Source organism: Glycine soja, chromosome 14, assembly GCF_004193775.1.
Source record: "Glycine soja cultivar W05 chromosome 14, ASM419377v2, whole genome shotgun sequence".
NCBI classification, from domain to species: Eukaryota; Viridiplantae; Streptophyta; class Magnoliopsida; order Fabales; family Fabaceae; genus Glycine; species Glycine soja.
In genome coordinates this window covers 8,297,581-8,315,512 of record NC_041015.1, presented here as the reverse complement: position 1 = coordinate 8,315,512, position 17,932 = coordinate 8,297,581, and the positions used below count along the sequence as shown (strand labels likewise).

General features: G+C 32.0%; 2 protein-coding genes and 1 long non-coding RNA gene across 9 annotated transcripts; 1 reads left to right on the top strand and 2 right to left on the bottom strand.

The window, feature by feature from the left end:
* Nucleotides 1–48: 48 nt before the first annotated feature.
* On the bottom strand, nucleotides 49–1,929 carry LOC114385199. The gene is made up of 3 exons (XM_028345219.1): nucleotides 1,266–1,929; nucleotides 1,094–1,167; nucleotides 49–836 (listed from the first exon to the last, which is right to left on the bottom strand). Exons 1-3 carry the CDS (start codon nucleotides 1,727–1,729, stop codon nucleotides 286–288), a joined length of 1,089 nt encoding a protein of 362 aa, XP_028201020.1. The 5' UTR covers nucleotides 1,730–1,929; the 3' UTR covers nucleotides 49–285.
* Nucleotides 1,930–6,316: 4,387 nt separating this feature from the next.
* LOC114383479 (kinesin-like protein KIN-7N) lies at nucleotides 6,317–13,553 on the bottom strand. Its single transcript, XM_028343161.1, has 18 exons — nucleotides 13,363–13,553; nucleotides 13,190–13,279; nucleotides 12,172–12,290; nucleotides 11,766–11,879; nucleotides 11,580–11,661; nucleotides 11,412–11,479; nucleotides 11,236–11,313; nucleotides 11,007–11,149; nucleotides 10,804–10,906; nucleotides 10,635–10,715; nucleotides 9,900–9,968; nucleotides 9,770–9,829; nucleotides 9,488–9,631; nucleotides 9,027–9,323; nucleotides 8,440–8,532; nucleotides 8,138–8,296; nucleotides 7,776–8,042; nucleotides 6,317–6,854 (listed from the first exon to the last, which is right to left on the bottom strand). Exons 1-18 carry the CDS (start codon nucleotides 13,514–13,516, stop codon nucleotides 6,501–6,503), a joined length of 2,475 nt encoding a protein of 824 aa, XP_028198962.1. The 5' UTR covers nucleotides 13,517–13,553; the 3' UTR covers nucleotides 6,317–6,500.
* A 360-nt stretch (nucleotides 13,554–13,913) lies between these two features.
* Nucleotides 13,914–16,967, top strand: LOC114384395. Of its 7 annotated transcripts, XR_003660673.1 has the most exons (7): nucleotides 13,914–14,210; nucleotides 14,650–14,798; nucleotides 15,413–15,459; nucleotides 15,605–15,636; nucleotides 15,728–15,829; nucleotides 15,919–15,981; nucleotides 16,495–16,967. It is a non-coding gene; the product is annotated as an uncharacterized LOC114384395 (long non-coding RNA). The 7 variants fall into 7 exon arrangements; XR_003660671.1 differs by having other exon boundaries at nucleotides 13,914–14,127; nucleotides 14,210–14,311; nucleotides 14,650–15,636; XR_003660670.1 differs by having other exon boundaries at nucleotides 15,413–15,636.
* Nucleotides 16,968–17,932: the final 965 nt, after the last annotated feature.

Here is a 17,932-nt window from a genome sequence, read left to right as displayed (position 1 = left end):
CGCATGTTAATATCATAGATTAATTTTTTTTTATAACTGCTAGTATTCGATAATTGAGAGAGAAAGGATCATTATTCATCTATTGCCGTGAAAAGAGGTTGAAAGACTTTTCAGCTATAAAGGTGGCCTTGAGCTTATGCATAATGATGTTACTAATCCAACTAAAAATAAATAAATAGAAAATAGCCAAGCTATAAATAAAATCCAAATTCAAAATGAGGGGCTTTGGATCTTTCAGGATTCAAATTGAGTAAGGTTGCAACTTGCAAGACATTAAGATGAATTTTATCTATTTCGTGTGAAAGTTCCTATCATTTCTAACACAATCTCATTGTGGATGCTATCCAAAATTGCATCAGTGATCTCAACGCTGATGCCCTTCACGTGCGGTTCGAACCTTCTCCATTCCATGATTGAGTTCAAGTAATCCAAAGTGAGTAAGTAGGTGAGGTTTTCTCCATAGCCAACTTGTTGGCCCCATTTTTTTGTTCTCTGAGGAAGGACCTTTCCAATCTGTAGAGGCCCCATGAATTTTCTGTTACCTTTCTTTCTGTCGTCTTGTGTTGGAAGGGTTATGGCAATATCTTTCACACAATCAAACAGCATCTTCTTTATCCTATGCAACACCCTTTTGGATTTCAATATCTGGGAAACATCACTAGTCCCAGGAAAAAGCACTCCCAACTCCCTAGTACAACAATTCCCTTTATTTATTGACTGATCAAGTAAACTACTCCAGATTGCTGCTGATAACAGTGAGTCCTCTCTGATTTTCTTTGGTAGAATAACACCACCACTTCGTATTCTCTGTTGCATTCTCCTAACTTCCTCACTCACTGTTCCATCAGCAGAAGAATCTCACTCATACTACATCCTTAGAAAATCATGTTATTATATGATGTGAGACCATTACGTGTCCATGATTCTGGTTAATCTCCACGTGACAAGTAGACTCATTTTTCAATTTACGAGAAAGAGTTAATAAAATTTGGTTACATGTCATGGGAAAATTAGCTGAAATCATGGAGACATGGTGGTCCGGACCATACAATAATTTCCCAACCATGTTGAACATGTGTTGAAGAAAACTTACCATTTGGAGCTCTTCGTACAGGAATCTTCCTCAGTAATTCATGGCCACCTTCTATGAATCTCCGCCGCTTCCTTCTACAGTTAGTAAGAGCAACAAAACTAATTAATAATTTTCTCTATAAGGTAAAAAAAAAATTGAGGGTAATAAAATATTTAAGAATTTGAGTTCGTACCTCTGGGGTCCCATGTTGCATAAAGTGTGAGAATAAAACAAGTGCTGGTCTTTATGTGATAATATGGAGGGAACCTCTTCATCAATATCTTGGCATGAATTGAACATAGTAGAGAATCTATCTGATGAAAACTGAACAATATCATTGACCTGGCTAGGTTCAGGAGCACCTTCTTCATGTTTGGTTCTTTGGTCATGAAATTTGGTTAGACTATTTTTGCTTTCATTGTGGAAACCAAGCTTGTTATATATAGCTTTTAGAACTTGGCAAAATGGGAGTTGACCCTTTTTCCTTTTGTTTAAGCCAGATTTGGTTGATTTCTCTGTGTTGCTTGAATCTCCATCCAAACTCCACCCTTTTGAATACTCACTTTCTGAAAGGTAAACCCCTAGGAGGAAAGGTTCTTGCTCCTCATCGAGAAATTCTGCTAGTCTTTTTTGTGGTTTGGGTGTTGCTGAAGCCATTTCAGGTGACTATGCTGAAGGGTATGAAATTGTTATGGATTGGTAAGTACTAAGTAAGGAGTGTAGAAGACGTTGCAGTTAAAACGAGGATAGACAGTGCATATATTTTAGAGCAGCCATGTAAGGAAGCTTTGGCAGTTTTTGAGTTCTGAGGCTCTGGTACCACACAGATAGATAGGATACAAATTCTACGAGTAACAAAACACACGCATATCTTGAATTAAAATATAGTCACCAACGCGTCGAAAGTTTGTATTATTTACAAACAATCAATTACTGCATGTTGCATGTTGTATAAGATGAATTAAGTTTAGAGTTTAATTTCTATACGGCGATATAAAATTTTTTATACAATTAGTTTATTAGAGTATAACTTTAAAGTAATTATTATAAATAAATAAATTTATCATATATGATTATATGTGATTATCTTTTAATTGGATGATCATTTAAAAATCATTTACATTGTCCGTACATGAATAATATACTCTTTACGAGTTTGATTTATTGTTAATTATATTCAAACAAAGTATTTAGCTAAAAAAATCATTCTTAATGGTTTGGCTTGTGATTTTTTTTTCCTTATTTGCCTCCAGCATAGGAGTATGATCTACCCTCTTAATTGAAACTTTCTAGAAAAATTTAGTTGAAACTTTCACCGGTCTTATCCCCACCTAACCAAATTCATAAAGGTTTTACCATTTTTTCTATAACAAGTGCTTATCACAACTTTTTTATTTCTTCTTCTAATTCACTCATCCTTAATAATTTCTTATCTAATATTTTAATATTCTAATAATACATTCTTATTTCTATTACATTGAATTTACTATTTCATTGGTTTTTTTTATTGTCCAACATATTTTTCCATACAACATCGCAGGTCTTATTATTGTGGGATTTATTTTTCTTATACTTAGACGGTGCCTTTTGTCATAGATAATTATTATAATCATAATTAATGTTTTTAATTAGTTTATAATTTGTGCTAATTTATCTATGTTGGCACGCAAATTTTATAATGAAAATAAAAAAGTTATAGGATTCAGCATAAAAGTATCTAATATTGGTCTGAAGCTATATAAGTATGGCAGTCATTTTGAAGTTACAATGGATATATGTATCGATCTCATTTTTTTTTTCTACAATTGAGATAAGGCCAACGCTATATAAGTCGTTTAGAATATTTACAATGGAAATGATTTTTACACTATATTTTTACGAAGAAATATAATAATTGAGTATTAAACTATTAATAAAATAATGTGCTAACCACAATTTATACATCATGGATTAGTGATGGGGTCCATTTTGATTCCTAACAAAGTTACAATTTTTGTTTGAAAATTTATATATCTATATCTACAACAAAAATTATAAACTTGCAGATGAAAATTATGATTTTTTAAAGTAATAATAATATTAAGGAGAGATTAAAGTTAACTCACTAATCAATATAAAATAGTGTTAATAGTGCATAAGTTCTTGAATATGTTGCTTAAAGTTTTTTCTTAATTGTGTGATTAAAATAAAGTTGTTAGAAGACATAAAGTAACTTCGATAATTTTACATGTCACAAAGTGTTTTCTAATCATTCATTGTCATACGAACGATGTGCATGTTAGTTTAGCTGTTGGTCAATTTGTACAGTTAGGGTTGTTGAAATTTTATTTTCACTCTAACGTTAGACAATTAAGTAACATGGTCCACAGCAAATATGCACACCACTCTTTTCTGTTTTTGCAAAAGTGATTGGTTGGATTTAGCATCTTCCTTCTTAAATAAAAAACTAGCAGCTTGTTTACCATTGTTTGAAAAAGTGAACTTGGAAAAAGACATTATCATGTTTAGTAGAAGTTCTTTAACGACTTAAAATGTTATTATCTTAGTGTTTAAAAGTTTTATACTAAATTAAGTTTTTAAATATCTAAAATATTACTATATCCATCCTCATAATGTAACCCAAAAAAAAAATACATCCTTATAAAAGTTTAAAGTAGTGATTTGAAAAATATATTTAAAAGGCTAATTTAGTAATAATCTAAAAGACTTATATAGTCACATGTTAAAAATTTAAAAGATTATTTTGGTTATCAAAATTTTAGATAACTAATGTAATGAAGCATATATTTGGCTTTTATTTTTCCTAACTTGGGACTATATGTATTCTCTACCAGTGAGGCTAATTCAGTAATTCTTTCAGTGGAAATTTTCGTATATAATACTTAAACGATAAAATAACTTTTTAAGCATAAAATCAACTCTTATTAAGAGAACGTTTGCTTTTTTTAATATTTTATTTACTGTATAATTTATTTAAATAAAAAGAAAAAAAATCAATTCTGTAGGAATTGATTAGTTTGGTCTCACCACCATGAATTTAGAAGGGAACCAACCAGGCTATCAATCATTTACTTTCACTCATATTTCCTTCTATAACATTCATTTTCACATGGTTTTAATTTTTTGTTTAAGAAAGGTAAATAAAGTTTGATTACATTCATAAAAATACTAAGCATTAATTAAATATATTTTTAAATTTACTCAAAATAACATTTACAATCATAGTGTTTCTAAAAGAAATTATTTTGAAAATACAATTATATATCTTAAACACCTTCTAAGCAATACTCTTGCTTAAACAAACAAGCATCACATATTACTTGTCATAGATGTCTCTTGTTTGTAAATGAACTATAAACCATAAAGCATGTTTAATAAGTTAGTTTCATCTAAAGTGTTTGACTAAAATGAATAAAAAAAAATTGATGTATGAGTTTATATCATTATTTTTTGACATTTTTTCAAACGGAATTTAAAGTAGATCGATTTGAACTTATGGCCTGATTAATTGTTTCAAGTCATTATTTCTCAAATTCCATTTCATCACGGATAAAAAAAATAAATCATGGTCACCCAACTCCATGGCGTACACATAAAAAATATCCTCAACAAGTAAGATAAATACTCGTTTGGTGAAAATGAATTCAGAACAGAGCAGAGAATTTACCCATAAAATTTAATAGAAATATGTACAAATATGAATACTATAATATCCAATTCACCTCACATAAAAAGGTATGAGACATCACCTATTTATATTCTACCAAATATATAAGCCATTTCTTATATTTTCCTCTAATATTTTTTTATCTCCCTTTTATTTTATCCCTACCAAACATTCCCTTCATATTTTCCTCTTATTCCATTATTTTTCATCCCCTCTCTATTTCCGGTCAAACAAAGTTAGGGTGGTCCTGGAAGAGGAAGCCTATCATAGTGGAATATGAAAAATAGAAACAAGTACTCTCAAGTCTCAATAGCTTAACTGTTTGAGTATAGTTCTTGTTTAAGGAAAAAGTTGAAGAAGTACGAATGCATTTGGTTTGCTTAGAAGTGGAACCTTGACTAAAAAGCAATGTAATAATTATTTTATTTTATTGAAGCAATAAAATAATAAATAATATCAAATTATCAACTGCTGTTGGTTTGGAATAAATGGTATCAACTTTGGAGATGGATACAACCACTAATTTTGTACCATATATAATCCACTTGCAAATCCAAATCTAATCCAAAATCTTCTCCTTTTTACCATAATCTAACCCTTGTCTGTGACTTTGTGCTTGGTCAGGGGCAAGTGTACGTAACGAGGAGAAAGCTTACACATTTTGATGTGGGTTTTTCTGACTCGACTTTATTCGAAAACATATGGAAACATGAAAGCATATCCACCCATATCTACCTTGTCTCGTTAACGATTAGAGTCATGAAAAATTAGACAATTTTCATCACATCTTTGCAGAACCGTTTAATGTTATAGTTTAATTCTATAGGTTGTTATTGTAAAAAAATTTATGCTGTGTCAATTAATAAAAAAAAGTGGTATTGTCTAATTTTTTAAATTTATTTAGTGTTGAAGGTATTGCTTTCAAATTGGTTAGATTTTGATTTCTCTAAAGGTCATGTTACTTAAAGTTGAATTGATAACATTAAAATCACTACCGAATTTCGAGGACATGACCGTTGGATAAATCTGATTAAAATTACTACCGAATTCAATGTTAACAAATTGAATAATAAATCTTATTTACTAATTATAATCTTAATCAATTATATTGAATTGAAAAATTAACTTTTAATTTATGTCTTCAATTTGAAAATTAAACAATATTATTGATTTGACTAAAAAGAATCCACATCTAGTTTTTTTACTTTAGATATATTTGTTAGAATCAAAAGTGAAAATCATCGCTTCAACCTTGAACTTAGAAGTCGAAACCTTAATTAAAAATTCACCCTCAACAATGCATAACTTGGAATTACAAGGTTAACTGGGTAGTTAAAAGGAGAAAGATAAAAGGAAAAAATCATGATTTTGAATCTCTTCCCCTAACATTTTAACATAAAAACTAACATTAAAAAAAAGCAGGTATAACTTTTACGAAGCTATTTACTCTTCATCTTATCCATAAGTTATGGTATTATTCAGCATTCATATTTTTAAGATTTATTTTTCAAAGGAAAAATAGGTATTAGGGTGTGCGCACAACTAGACACAAAGTTTGCCATCGACATCACTAGCAGTTGCAGAAGAGAAATGAAAATCTTTTTTGTAGGTGTGCTATGATCAGTCCTTGCTAAATAGTGAAATAAGTACAAACTTGTATCCTGAGCAATTGAGTTTTGCCTAGAATAAAATAATTGTATAATAAATTTAATTTAATACATGAGCTACTGAAGACTCAAACATTCAAGATATACAACATATCTAGTCCTGAAACCCAAAAGATTTGGGTACCAAGATTGGAGTCTGGGCTCTCCAATTCTCAATTTTGGTTTTAAGATCACTATGGAAAGAAATGAGTGATTTCTGACGATTAGCAAAAGCTGCAGCAATCTGCTTAACTTCCCCTTCTAGATTTTTCCTTCTGTTCACTTCAGTATTTAAATCTTTCAAAGCATTTTCCTTTTGGCTGGAAACCATTGATAGTTTCTCTGATGATTCAGAGAACTTCTGCAGCAAAGAGTCTCTTTCGACCTTCAACAGTAGTAACTCCCTTTCTAGGTTTTCATATCTTTCATTTAAATCCTCCTTTGCAGTTTCACCTCCCAAATCAGAGCCCTTTGTCAAAAAAATTTAGTTTAGAATAATCAAGAACAGCCTACTATGCTTTGTCTCAAACTTTATGCTATAATGCAGTTCTATATTTTCACCTATGATGCCCTTTAGAAAACTGAATGCATAGATCTTGGCATAAACTAGTGCAAAACACCTTATAGACTTTCAATCTACAAGCGGCTTCCTTCAGCATGAGTTTTAATCTCAACTATTCAGCATTTTATTCTATTCAATGGCATCTGATTCTATAAAAAGCTAAAGAGAAATCAAAACAAATCTGTAACTCTACAAAGTGATTTTCCTGACTGTTTATTCCTACCCAATAGAAATTCCTCAGCTTTACCCACAATCAGTAAAGTTCACTTTGGAGGTACTGACAATTCATATGAATAGGACAAGCATGAAGCAAGTCGACTCTTATAGAGACCTACATGTAACATACAGGGAATGAACTCTTGTAATCTTTCTAGTTTTTTCAGAATTAGCTTTTAATCTCTCTAATAATTTTTTTAAAAAGGAAGCCAGACACCATTGCCATAATTTGAAGGTTATTATAAGGAAAATAACATACAATTATAAATTTGAAGGGTGTGTATATGTACTATTTGCAAACAAGGAGACAATGAGAAGAATCTCCATAAATAACATTTTATTTCTTACAATTCTTATGTTACACGCATATTCCTCAAGGAAGAAATGAGTCATCAAGAATTTCTATCTTTTTATAAAGAGGACAATCACGTGTAATGCTACTATATCTATAATTTCTTAATCATTTCTATCTTACAAGTGCAAGTTAAGGCTTCAGTTACTATTGTACTAAGGCAATGGAGTTCTGACAAAAGACATAAGCCCTAAAAATAAGACAAAGAATAAAAGTATGATTGATGATTTATATCTTGATATTTGTGAGCAGACAACTACCTTGGGTTCACAGCTGCACTTATGTTTCCACTCCTGTCCTTCTGTTATTGAGCTTTCGGATAACTCCAGTGATGTAATTATGTTATCAATCCTCTCACAAAACACTTTTTGTTGTTCATTGATTAGAGTACCGTTCCCAGTGGAAGACCTTTCACCACCCGTATTCACTGCAAAATGACCTTCCAAAGTTGCAAATAGATGATCTCCAATTTCACTCATGGTTGAAAGTATCTTCGCAGTTGATAATGTGCCATCCGATGCAAATCTCTGTTTAGAACGCATGAGAAAATTATTTTAGATTCTTGAAATGATCAAGGCAAATAAAGTTTGAAAGAAACTAATATATGGTGCACTCATTCAACCTGCATTACTGACAAAGCCTCCTCAAAGCTATCTTTGAAGTTTCCCACAGATTCAGATAACCTCAGAGGTAATTCATGAGTTAGTCGTGTTTCTTGTTGATGTTTTGGTGTCTCAACTAATAATTGCTTGCTTGATGGCACTTCTTCTGAATGATTTTGCTGGATTCACATACATTAACACAGAACCAAGCATAATACAGAAACAGGTTAGAAAAAGAGCTCAAACAGCAAATGCTAGTAATACATAACATCATTTCAGTTTCACAAATGTGATTGAGATAGGATATGTATCAGACACTGACCGCGAGTTCATTTATTCTTTCTTTAGCTAGTTCCAGTTGTTTCCTCAGATCTAGAACCTCTCGTTCATACTTCTCAATTTCACTTGTACAACCCTGACAAACATAAGTCAAATGAAAATAAGTAACAACAACAAAAAACGCAGCATATACTTCTTAATTAGAAAAATAAGGATATAAATATGAATTACTTAAAATCCACGGGCATAAACTGTTGTTATTAAAATTAGTGAACACTTGAACTACGAAAAAGGTTTACACAAAAATTCCAGTTTTCATTTAAAACCTTTAATACGTGATCATGATAAGGTGAGTCTATAATGGTTGGATACCATTTCGCAATAATAGTGAAATTAACAAGAATAGTTCAACAATAGAGGAAATGTTGCAAAATCCACAAACCAAATGATCTCTCTCCTGTCTTGTATCTTCGTTTGTGGAGGACAAACCTATGCATAGCACTACTCTTCCTTTAATCTTAACTTTGTCCCTTTGGGGGGAGAAGTGGATGGAAGCAAAAAAAAAAAAACGCAAGAGCAAGACATAAAAGAAAGTTCCTTTTGTAAAAAGATTAATAAATATGAACTCACAGCAGTTGCATCACTTGTCGGGAATGGCTGAACTTTTCGGTTGGTGGGAGGAGTAGTTTGAAGGGAATCAAGATCTGCAACATAACCGTTGTTCATTTTCACCCACATATCTTCATCAGCCACATTACCGAAAGCATCTGGAAGGGGGCTGTGATCTGGCAATGTTGAATACTTTGATCGCCTGGCTACAAAAGCACTGGGATCTACCTTAGGAGATTTGAAAATATCTCCTTGAGATATACTACTACTAATGTCACTGTACTCTTCCATAAATCCGCGTCTAAAAAATCCTGGTCCCTAGTGGAGAAAATGGTCAAAAAATATAAGGAAGAATTGGAAAAGTAAATCATGTTGACCAGCATAAAAAGGAAAACTGTGAATTGTTCAGTGGAACAAAAAATTCCATGCAAATTCATATTAACATAAGGATGTAACGATAATTTCAGGTAAATGAGGTGTACCTGACTGTCGTTTGTCCTACAATCTGAGAAAGATTTAGTAGTGCAAGAATTTTCAATTTTCATCCGTTGCTCCCTAATCCATTGATCACGTGATTTCCTCTCCTCTTGCAGTTCCATTTCAAGCTTCCCACGCTCCATTTCATACTGTACAGTGGAATATGAACATTGAACAGATAATTAATTAACACACAAAAAAAAATAGAGTTAATTTGAATGCTTTAGAATGAATTTTAATGGCTCTATCTCTGCACAGTGTATAGAAACTTGAAAGGTAAGGCCTACCTTGAGCAAATCATTCCTGAGTTTAAGAATCTCTTGCTCGAGCACCTCAGCATGGGATCCCTAAATAGAAATTTTTATAATGTAAGATTTTCTTTTTTGAATGTACAAATTATCATCAGGAGATGATTACCTGAAGCTTCTTACGTAGCTCCTCTATCTCTAATTGTTGCCGTTTTAACAAGGCTGCTTCCGTCAATATCTGTAAAATTCCAACTGTCAAGACACGGGCTTGGCCAAATATGGACTAGAAACAAGTACCAGCATGCAAATGGAAGCAAACCCTGCGCATATAGCTAGGTTGGAAGGAAATGAAGGTTTATTATTGTGAAAAACCTATGTTAACTATTCCCTGAGAAAAACAAGAAAAATGTTGAGAGAAGTTCAGGCTTCACCCAACTTCTTGTTCCTTCATTAAATTTAAATTCCTTTTGCCCTGTGTAAGCTCCGTAATATGATTCTCATTTTAAACATTCAAAGTCCAATATTTTTTCCTCCGATGGTTAGTTACATAGAATATTCACTCAAGTGAATCATCTGGCAACAGAACACTTTAGTCTGCTAATATCCTGATGGGCAAGTCTTACCAGTACGTATAAATTGTTTTAAAATTTCTTCAAACTAACTTTTTTTATCTTAAAGAATAATTTGCATGCTCTGTAAGATCTGCATGGTGGAAACTGATCATTGTGAAGTGTAAACATTTTGCAATTAATGGAACCTAAGCGGGACTACACATGCATCTACAAAACCTACACTAAGTTCATATTTTCCAAGCAATATGAAACATGTAGGGGGAGAAGATAAAATTAAATAGGGTAACAACATAGTAAACTTGAAGTTCACAAAAAATAAAAAATACTCGGACCTCATTCACTTGAACGCAATTTGTGATGCGCTTGGCTCTACTAGCAAACTGAAGAGTTCCCCTTGTTTCTTCAATGTGAATCTGAATGGATTGACGAATATTGGTATCAAAATATTAGCAATCTCCAAAGATGAAAAGAGCAACACAAAACCGAAATCACAGCCTCTACCTCTTCTGGTGCTATGGTGCAAATAATGGACGTTTTGGCATTACCACCAAGAGCAGGTTGGAGTATACGAGTTAATTTACTATCACGATACGGGATATGCCCCCTGCCATAAAAGTTAAAACAAAAAGGGTGGAACATTACCTTCTAAGTTCTAGAGCCATGAAACTGAAAATACTGCACATAATGCAGCGAGGAAAATATACCTTTGCTTTGAACCCTCACTTAGTTTGTTAATAACGTTTCCCAAAACCATCAAGCTCTTGTTAATATATTTTCCTTCTTTTAAACGTACTCCATCAGCTCCAGTCTTAGCAATCCTTTCGGAACCAGCTAGATCTACTAAATTCTAATTCCACAAACTCAACAATAAGCATGCAAATTACTTCTAAAAATTTCTTATACTTAATGAAGGTGTAATAAAAGTATACATACCAATACTGAAACTCGAACAACATCGTTAATTGAACAATCATTGGAAGAATTGGAATCCTTTCCTTTGCTTTCAATCACCTGCATATGTGATTATAGCATATGATTAAGGAGTAATTTTATGAGTAAAGGTATTCTGAGAAACATATATATCGCAAATTAAAAAGTTTAGGGGATACCATTCTAAATATTGTGTGCGATCTGCTACTCCTTACATTCATATTAGTCTCACCAAAGTGTCTGTTAACTGTAAATTGATAAAAGAACAATTTTCAACTTAAATATAGCATGCATGTACGTTCAGATTTCAAAGAAAATTTAAAGAATGTATCAGTAAAAACACAAACCTTCCCCTGCTTTAATGAGATTCAGCACTTGTTCAGCATTATTTACTATTTCCTCTTTCAGCCCTGCAACAAATACCCCACGCTGGCAAAAATAAAAATTAGCCCATTAATACTTTACATGTATTGTATACAGTATACACGCACATCAAATATAAAAAAAAGGAATTCATATAGCAGCTAGGCAACCTCCAAACTCTCATGAATTTGCAATTTCTGGTTTTCAACAACAAGAAGGTCATTAATTTCTTCGTTGTAGATCTCCATGTATGAAACTCGTATGAGAAACTCCCGATCAGACATCTGAGGCACCAAAACCAAACATCAACATTACATGAATAACCACCTATGAAGCATGGACACCTCTTTTGTTCAAAGTGTTAATGTGTCGAACACTTCTTATTAGATATCTAATCTAAAAATTACTTGCTTGACACTTGTTTGTGGGTGTATGTAGTGTCACCGTATCCTATATTTTAGACACTAGCCATGTCATAGTGTACGTGTGTGTCCGGTGTCCATGTCAGGTCTGCGCTTCATAGATAACCACAAACTCATAAAATAAAACAACCTCGTACCACAGCGATACACCTACCATCTCAATTGTTGCAAATATGTCTCTAACTGCGCGAGGAATCACTCCTGCGTCAGTTTCAGAGCCATTCATGGTGAAAGTCTTGCCACTACTGGTCTGCCCATACGCAAATGCAGTTCCTAAGCATAGCATATGACATAATCACAACAAATCAGCATTTATATTGAGAAATTACAAATAATAAATTCCAACACTGAGTGCAAGTTTGGATTCACATAAGATCATCCAAAATCACGTTGAAATACCAGTAATTTAAATAAATATTCTCACATTTAATCCGTTGGGAAATGGATTTTTGAGCTGAAACAATTGAATAGAAAATTTGGAAATGAGTTTTTACTTTTAGAATAAAAACATCTAAACGTAAATCAATTCACTTCAAAATTAATTTTAGGTTAAAATATTCACTTGATCCCTATAATTGTCCTTATTTTAAGTTTTAGTCCTTGTACAAGAAAACAATAAGATTTAGTCCCTACAGTTTTTTGTAACAATTTATTAGCACACTTTTATAGTGGTTTTACAACGTAGAACAAAATTTCAGTGAACACAGACTAAAACTTAAATTTTTATGCATGTGTAGAAACTAAAACTGTCATTATCTAGTTTTAATAACTCCGTGGTGAGAGGTCAGTTAATCATGTGTAGAAACTTATAAGTTTGCTCTCATGTCTTTACATCGTATTCCATCTTGTATTGCTGATCTTATAATGAATGAAATGATCTAAGTATCCTTCTATAAAAAATAAAATAAAAAACTAAAAATGATAATTTTCTCCTATAAAGACAAAAACTTGAAATAAAGAAGGACCAAATTAACAGTTTAACCTTAATTTTCTGACACTCAAAACATACGCCGCAAAAGCATACCATAAAATCAGAATATTCAGCATTGTTTAGTTAGTTACCACTTGAGCCAAGCTAAGACAGAGTGTTTAATTGATTATTAAAACTAAAACAATAAAAATAACAACAATTCATAGATGCGAGAAAACGAATGAGAATTGAAGTCGGATACCGTTGAAGCCGTTGAGCGCGGCGTGAATGATATCCTTGGCGAGGAGCTCGTAGACACTACCATTGCTGCTTCTTTCGTCGAATATGTGATCTGAAAGAGAGAGAAATCAATTAACGATGGAAAATCGAAGACTAATTTTTAAAATAAAGAGGCTAGAGAAATTGATGATGCACCGAAAGCGTAAGAAGAAGCGGAGAGTGGAGTGCCATGGATCTTGTGAAGAGAGATGCGGTTATCTTCGACCTTCCAGAAGGTTCCGACAGAGGAAGAGGAAGAGTCTTGGGAAACCTGAGGGCGAAGACGAACGGCGACGCAGATCTTCTCCATTTTTGCCTTCCTGATGGATAGAGCGGGCTCTGCTACGACCCTTTTCTCTTTTACTTCATTTGAATTTTTCAAATTGACGGAAATGCCCTCGCGGATCGCGGCCCAACCGCTGAATTTGAATTCTGGGCCTTCATAGTTCACACACGTGGGCCAACAAGGAGCGGGGTAGTTGAATATCCTCTTTTCTTTTTTTCATCCTTCATAATCAATAATTATTATAAAAGAAATAATTTCATTTAATGTCATTGGTCATTTTTACCCACTCAATAATAATTTTATATTTAAGATTTAATTTTTATTTTATTTGTAGTGATTTTTTAATTAATATTTTTTATTGATTTATTAACTTTAAGTAAATTGTCTATCAAAAAATTATATAAGTAGAGTGATTCTAGCATACATGGGTATGGGTATACAGGTAACTAGTCGATATAGGTCCGGTCATAGCTCTACCATCTTCAGAATCGCTCCGGTCAACTCTACTTCGATCCCATTCCCTCAAAGGACGAACCCTATGCGGAACTTCTTGGCTTTCGCTGAACCAATTGCAAGAAAGCGAAGGGCAATGACAACAACCTTCCTCGTGGCCTGACCAAGGATCTTCGTGCCAAGTGAGTCTATTCGCCTCCATAATCCACTAACTCCGGTTTGATCAAAAGCACATTTCCCAAGTGTATTGTTAATTTCTCTCAGGGTAACGTGCCTTTGATCTCTCAGTCTAGGGTGCACCAGTTGCATATGTTTATAGGTGAAGAGAATTCTGATACTTTATTAGAGGCTCTCTTGAGATATTCTGTAAGTAGACAAAAATATATGCTATAGTTTTTTTTTTCATTGTTGGTACTCTTGGGATAGAGATTTTGGGAAGTTTTTATTTATTTACTAAAAGCTAACTTAAAAAAATAATAATGATAGAAGTTGAACCATGTTCTACATGTTCATTGAAATGAGCCATATTTTTTTAAGTTCAAAGTACTATTCTTTATGTCATTTCATCACATCTAGGTGATTGGTGTCAGTCATCAATTTCCTTATGGATAGTAAGGAAATATTTGTAGACAAAAAAATGATAAATCTCTTTGATGCTTATCTAGTTTTGTTTGCTTCTGAATGATTTTTGTGTGTTGTGACAGATATGATATCACCTCGAATAATGAGATTCTTGCGGAGGACAAGCACAAGCCTATTTAAGATACTTTCGCTCATTGTTTACTTTTCCGTTTTGCTGATACTCAACGATGTCATTTTGTATAGTTGAGATTGATTTGTAGAATTTATGAAGGTTTGTTGTTTATCATTGGATCATCGAGTTTTATTTCGCTTCAAGCACTACGGTTTTAATTCTTTTACACTGGTTTTTTTACTATGTTCTTCACTTCTTCAGGAAATGTATTGAGTTTCATAAACTTGCAAGTTTTGATGTGCTTTTTTTGGTCTTCATGGGTTTATTTTTGGGACAAAACTTGGATACAATTATATAGTTTCTTAGGTGCTTTTTGGTATTTAGAATTGGAGTTTTAACTTGGTAATATGCATAATAAAGGTCTGCATTAAAGATTTACGCTCATTATTGAGGTGAAACTCCAACTCTAATTAAAGAATTGCACCAAAAAGTACATATGTAATTGTATCTAACTTTTCTCCTTATTTTTATTCTCACTTAATTGCTTTTATGCTCTACACCAGCCCTACTAACTATACATTAATTGTTGAAGAAATTCTTAGGTTCTAGGTATTTCTTTCACTAGATACCTAGTGTCAGCATGTATATTTTTGGATGCTTGTAAAGTAACAACTCATTGCAATAATGAAAGGGATATTCGGTCTCCTATTTTGATAAGATTTTAGATCTTTCTTATTCGTTCTTTAATTATGTGATCAGCACAATTGTTTCAGGTATCAAGAATTGGCTAAAAATTATAATGTGGAGAACATTGTTGGAGGTATTGCATTAGATCCGGAGTATTGGATTTTATATAATTGCTTTAATATTTAAATATCATAAGCAAACTTTATAAAATGAACAGTGGAAGTGCATATTTCATAATGACAGCTTCTACAATTTTTTTTTTGTTTGTGTGCTGGAAGGTGCCACTCATAATTCAATCAAGGTTGCTCAAGTATGTATCTACCTTGTTAGTACTTAGTAATACTCTGAATCTATAGTAGCTTTGATCAAATCAATTTACCCTTTACTTTCGCTTCTTGTAGTGGATGCTCCAAGTTCCTGGTGCAACAAGTTACATGGGTGGCATAGGAAAGGATAAGTTTGGGGAAGAGATGAAGAAGAACTCAAAGCTTGCTGGTGTAAATGTAGGTTTAATCTTATGATATATCTTCTCCTTTCATTGTCATGTGCTTCTGTGTGTTTAGAAATCTAACTTATTTATTCATCCATTAAGTTCACTATTATGAAGATGAAACTACACCTACTGGAACTTGTGTTGTATAGTTGGTGGTGAAAGGTAAGATGATCAAATTTTCGCCTATTTCTTTGTTTGTCTGTGTGTCTGTTTTTTTTACTAATTGAAGTTATTTTTATGTTGTTTCTAAATAAACTATATAACTTACATCTTTTGATTACTTTTATTATTCTCTTAATTACTTCAACCGTTAACATATAGCTATTAGGACTGGTGTAGAGCATAAAAGTAATTACGTGAAAATAAAAATAAAGAGAAAACTTAGATATAATTACATAGGTACTTTTTGGTGTAATTCTTCAATTAGAGATGGAGTTTTAGAGGTTTGTTAAATGTAGTCCTTTTGCTTTTAATTTTGTTCTACCTTCTACATCTTGTGGCTTCATTTTTGGCATAATCTTGAATCAAGATATTCCCCTGCATAAAAGGTTGTTGTAGCTCCTCTAATTTGAATTGTCGAGAGTTTAACAAAACATTTTTATTAAGTTGGCCATTGATTTGTTGGATGAGAAATTTGAGAATTTTGTTTTAATGATGAATGTGTGTGCCCTGCAGGTGGGAACAAAATCTCGATGCATCTTATTTACCACAAATGGTTTTTGGGGAAAGCACTTTAATTCTAAAACACTCGAGCAGTTGCACCAACATTCATTTTAATGCATTTGATGCTCTACGTGGCTGGAAATAGGAAGCATTGCCGCTAGTTGAAGTTCCTGCAGCAGCAACTAAATGGAAATTTAGAAGGTGATAACTATTGGCATGTGCACTTTCATGTTTACGTATAACTCAAAATCCTGTTAGTTTTGCTTAGATTCATTTGCTGTCTTTTCTTTCTAGGAAGAAATTTTTACTTGGTGGTTAGTGAAATCCCATAATGCATCTGAATGTAGATAAGATAACTAGCATTTAGATTTGAGGGGGCAATTTAATTAAAATAATAATAATTATTATTATTATTTGAGACTCTGTATCATGTAAATACAAATTATTTTGTTTGATTCCAAGCATATTAGTGCTCTCCTGATTAAGTAGGGATCCTTAGAATCTACTCCATTCATTAAGTAGATTATTATTTTAGGACTTGAGATAAATACAAATTTAATTTGTTTGCTTGTTTTTTTTTTTCTGTTTTTGTTAAGTATATTTCTTTTATTTTTATTTTTTAAAAATAAAATATTCTAAGACGGTTATTTAAAAAATTGTCTTAAAAAGTGTATATTCCTCGTTAAAAAATCATTTTAGAAGAGTATCATTTTCTAAGATAGTTTTTTATAGAACGATCGTCGAAAGTCTTTGGACGACGTTGGTTTTAAAGACGATTCAAAATCGTCTTTGAAAGTGGTTTAGAACCGTTGTTGTAGGATCTTTTTGCATTAATGTTATGTTCAACCTACTCAATCAAATTGAATTAGACCGCTTGACACAATTTGTCTTTGAAGTAATATCATCTATTATCCATTATCACTCCTAATTTTGTTTTTCAATTTTGCTTTCTCTTTCTTTTTATTTTTTTTCCTTTAGAATTTCTTCATGTTTAAATCAACGATTTTACTTCTCAAAATCAATGATTTTAACAAGAAGGATTATCTTAATAGCTAAGAGTTTGAATAATATGAATGTAGTTATAGATTATAACCTTTAATTTAATTTTCCTAATCATATAAATACTAATTTAGTCCCAAAACTAATAGATAATGATTATCTTATTTTCTAATATATTAAATGATCATGATTATTATTTTAGTTGGTAAAATCATAAATATAAAGACTTAATGACATGTTACTATTAACGAAGGTTAGATCTAATAGAAGAAATTGATTTATTTATACATGTTAAACTAGGTTTGAATTCTATAAAAAAAGAAGTTAAAATATGTTTTTCGTCCTTATAAAATATCCAAAGTTCATTTGTAGTCCTTGTAAAAAAAATTTGCCATCAAATTCATCCAAACTTAACTTCAAACCAAAAAATCACACAATATAATTTTGTGAT

What these genes read in the sequence shown, in the direction of transcription:
- LOC114385199 (XM_028345219.1), bottom strand. Translation starts at nt 1,729, where the DNA reads ATGGCTTCAGCAACACCCAAACCACAAAAAAGACTAGCAGAATTTCTC. An exon ending in TGCAACATGGGACCCCAGAG is followed by an intron (nt 1,168 to 1,265) that starts GTACGAACTCAA and finishes TACTAACTGTAG; the next exon opens with AAGGAAGCGGCGGAGATTCA. An exon ending in TGTACGAAGAGCTCCAAATG is followed by an intron (nt 837 to 1,093) that starts GTAAGTTTTCTT and finishes CTGATGGAACAG; the next exon opens with TGAGTGAGGAAGTTAGGAGA.
- LOC114383479 (XM_028343161.1), bottom strand. Translation starts at nt 13,516, where the DNA reads ATGGAGAAGATCTGCGTCGCCGTTCGTCTTCGCCCTCAGGTTTCCCAA. An exon ending in TCTCATTAAAGCAGGGGAAG is followed by an intron (nt 11,480 to 11,579) that starts GTTTGTGTTTTT and finishes ATCAATTTACAG; the next exon opens with TTAACAGACACTTTGGTGAG. An exon ending in CGCACACAATATTTAGAATG is followed by an intron (nt 11,314 to 11,411) that starts GTATCCCCTAAA and finishes TCACATATGCAG; the next exon opens with GTGATTGAAAGCAAAGGAAA.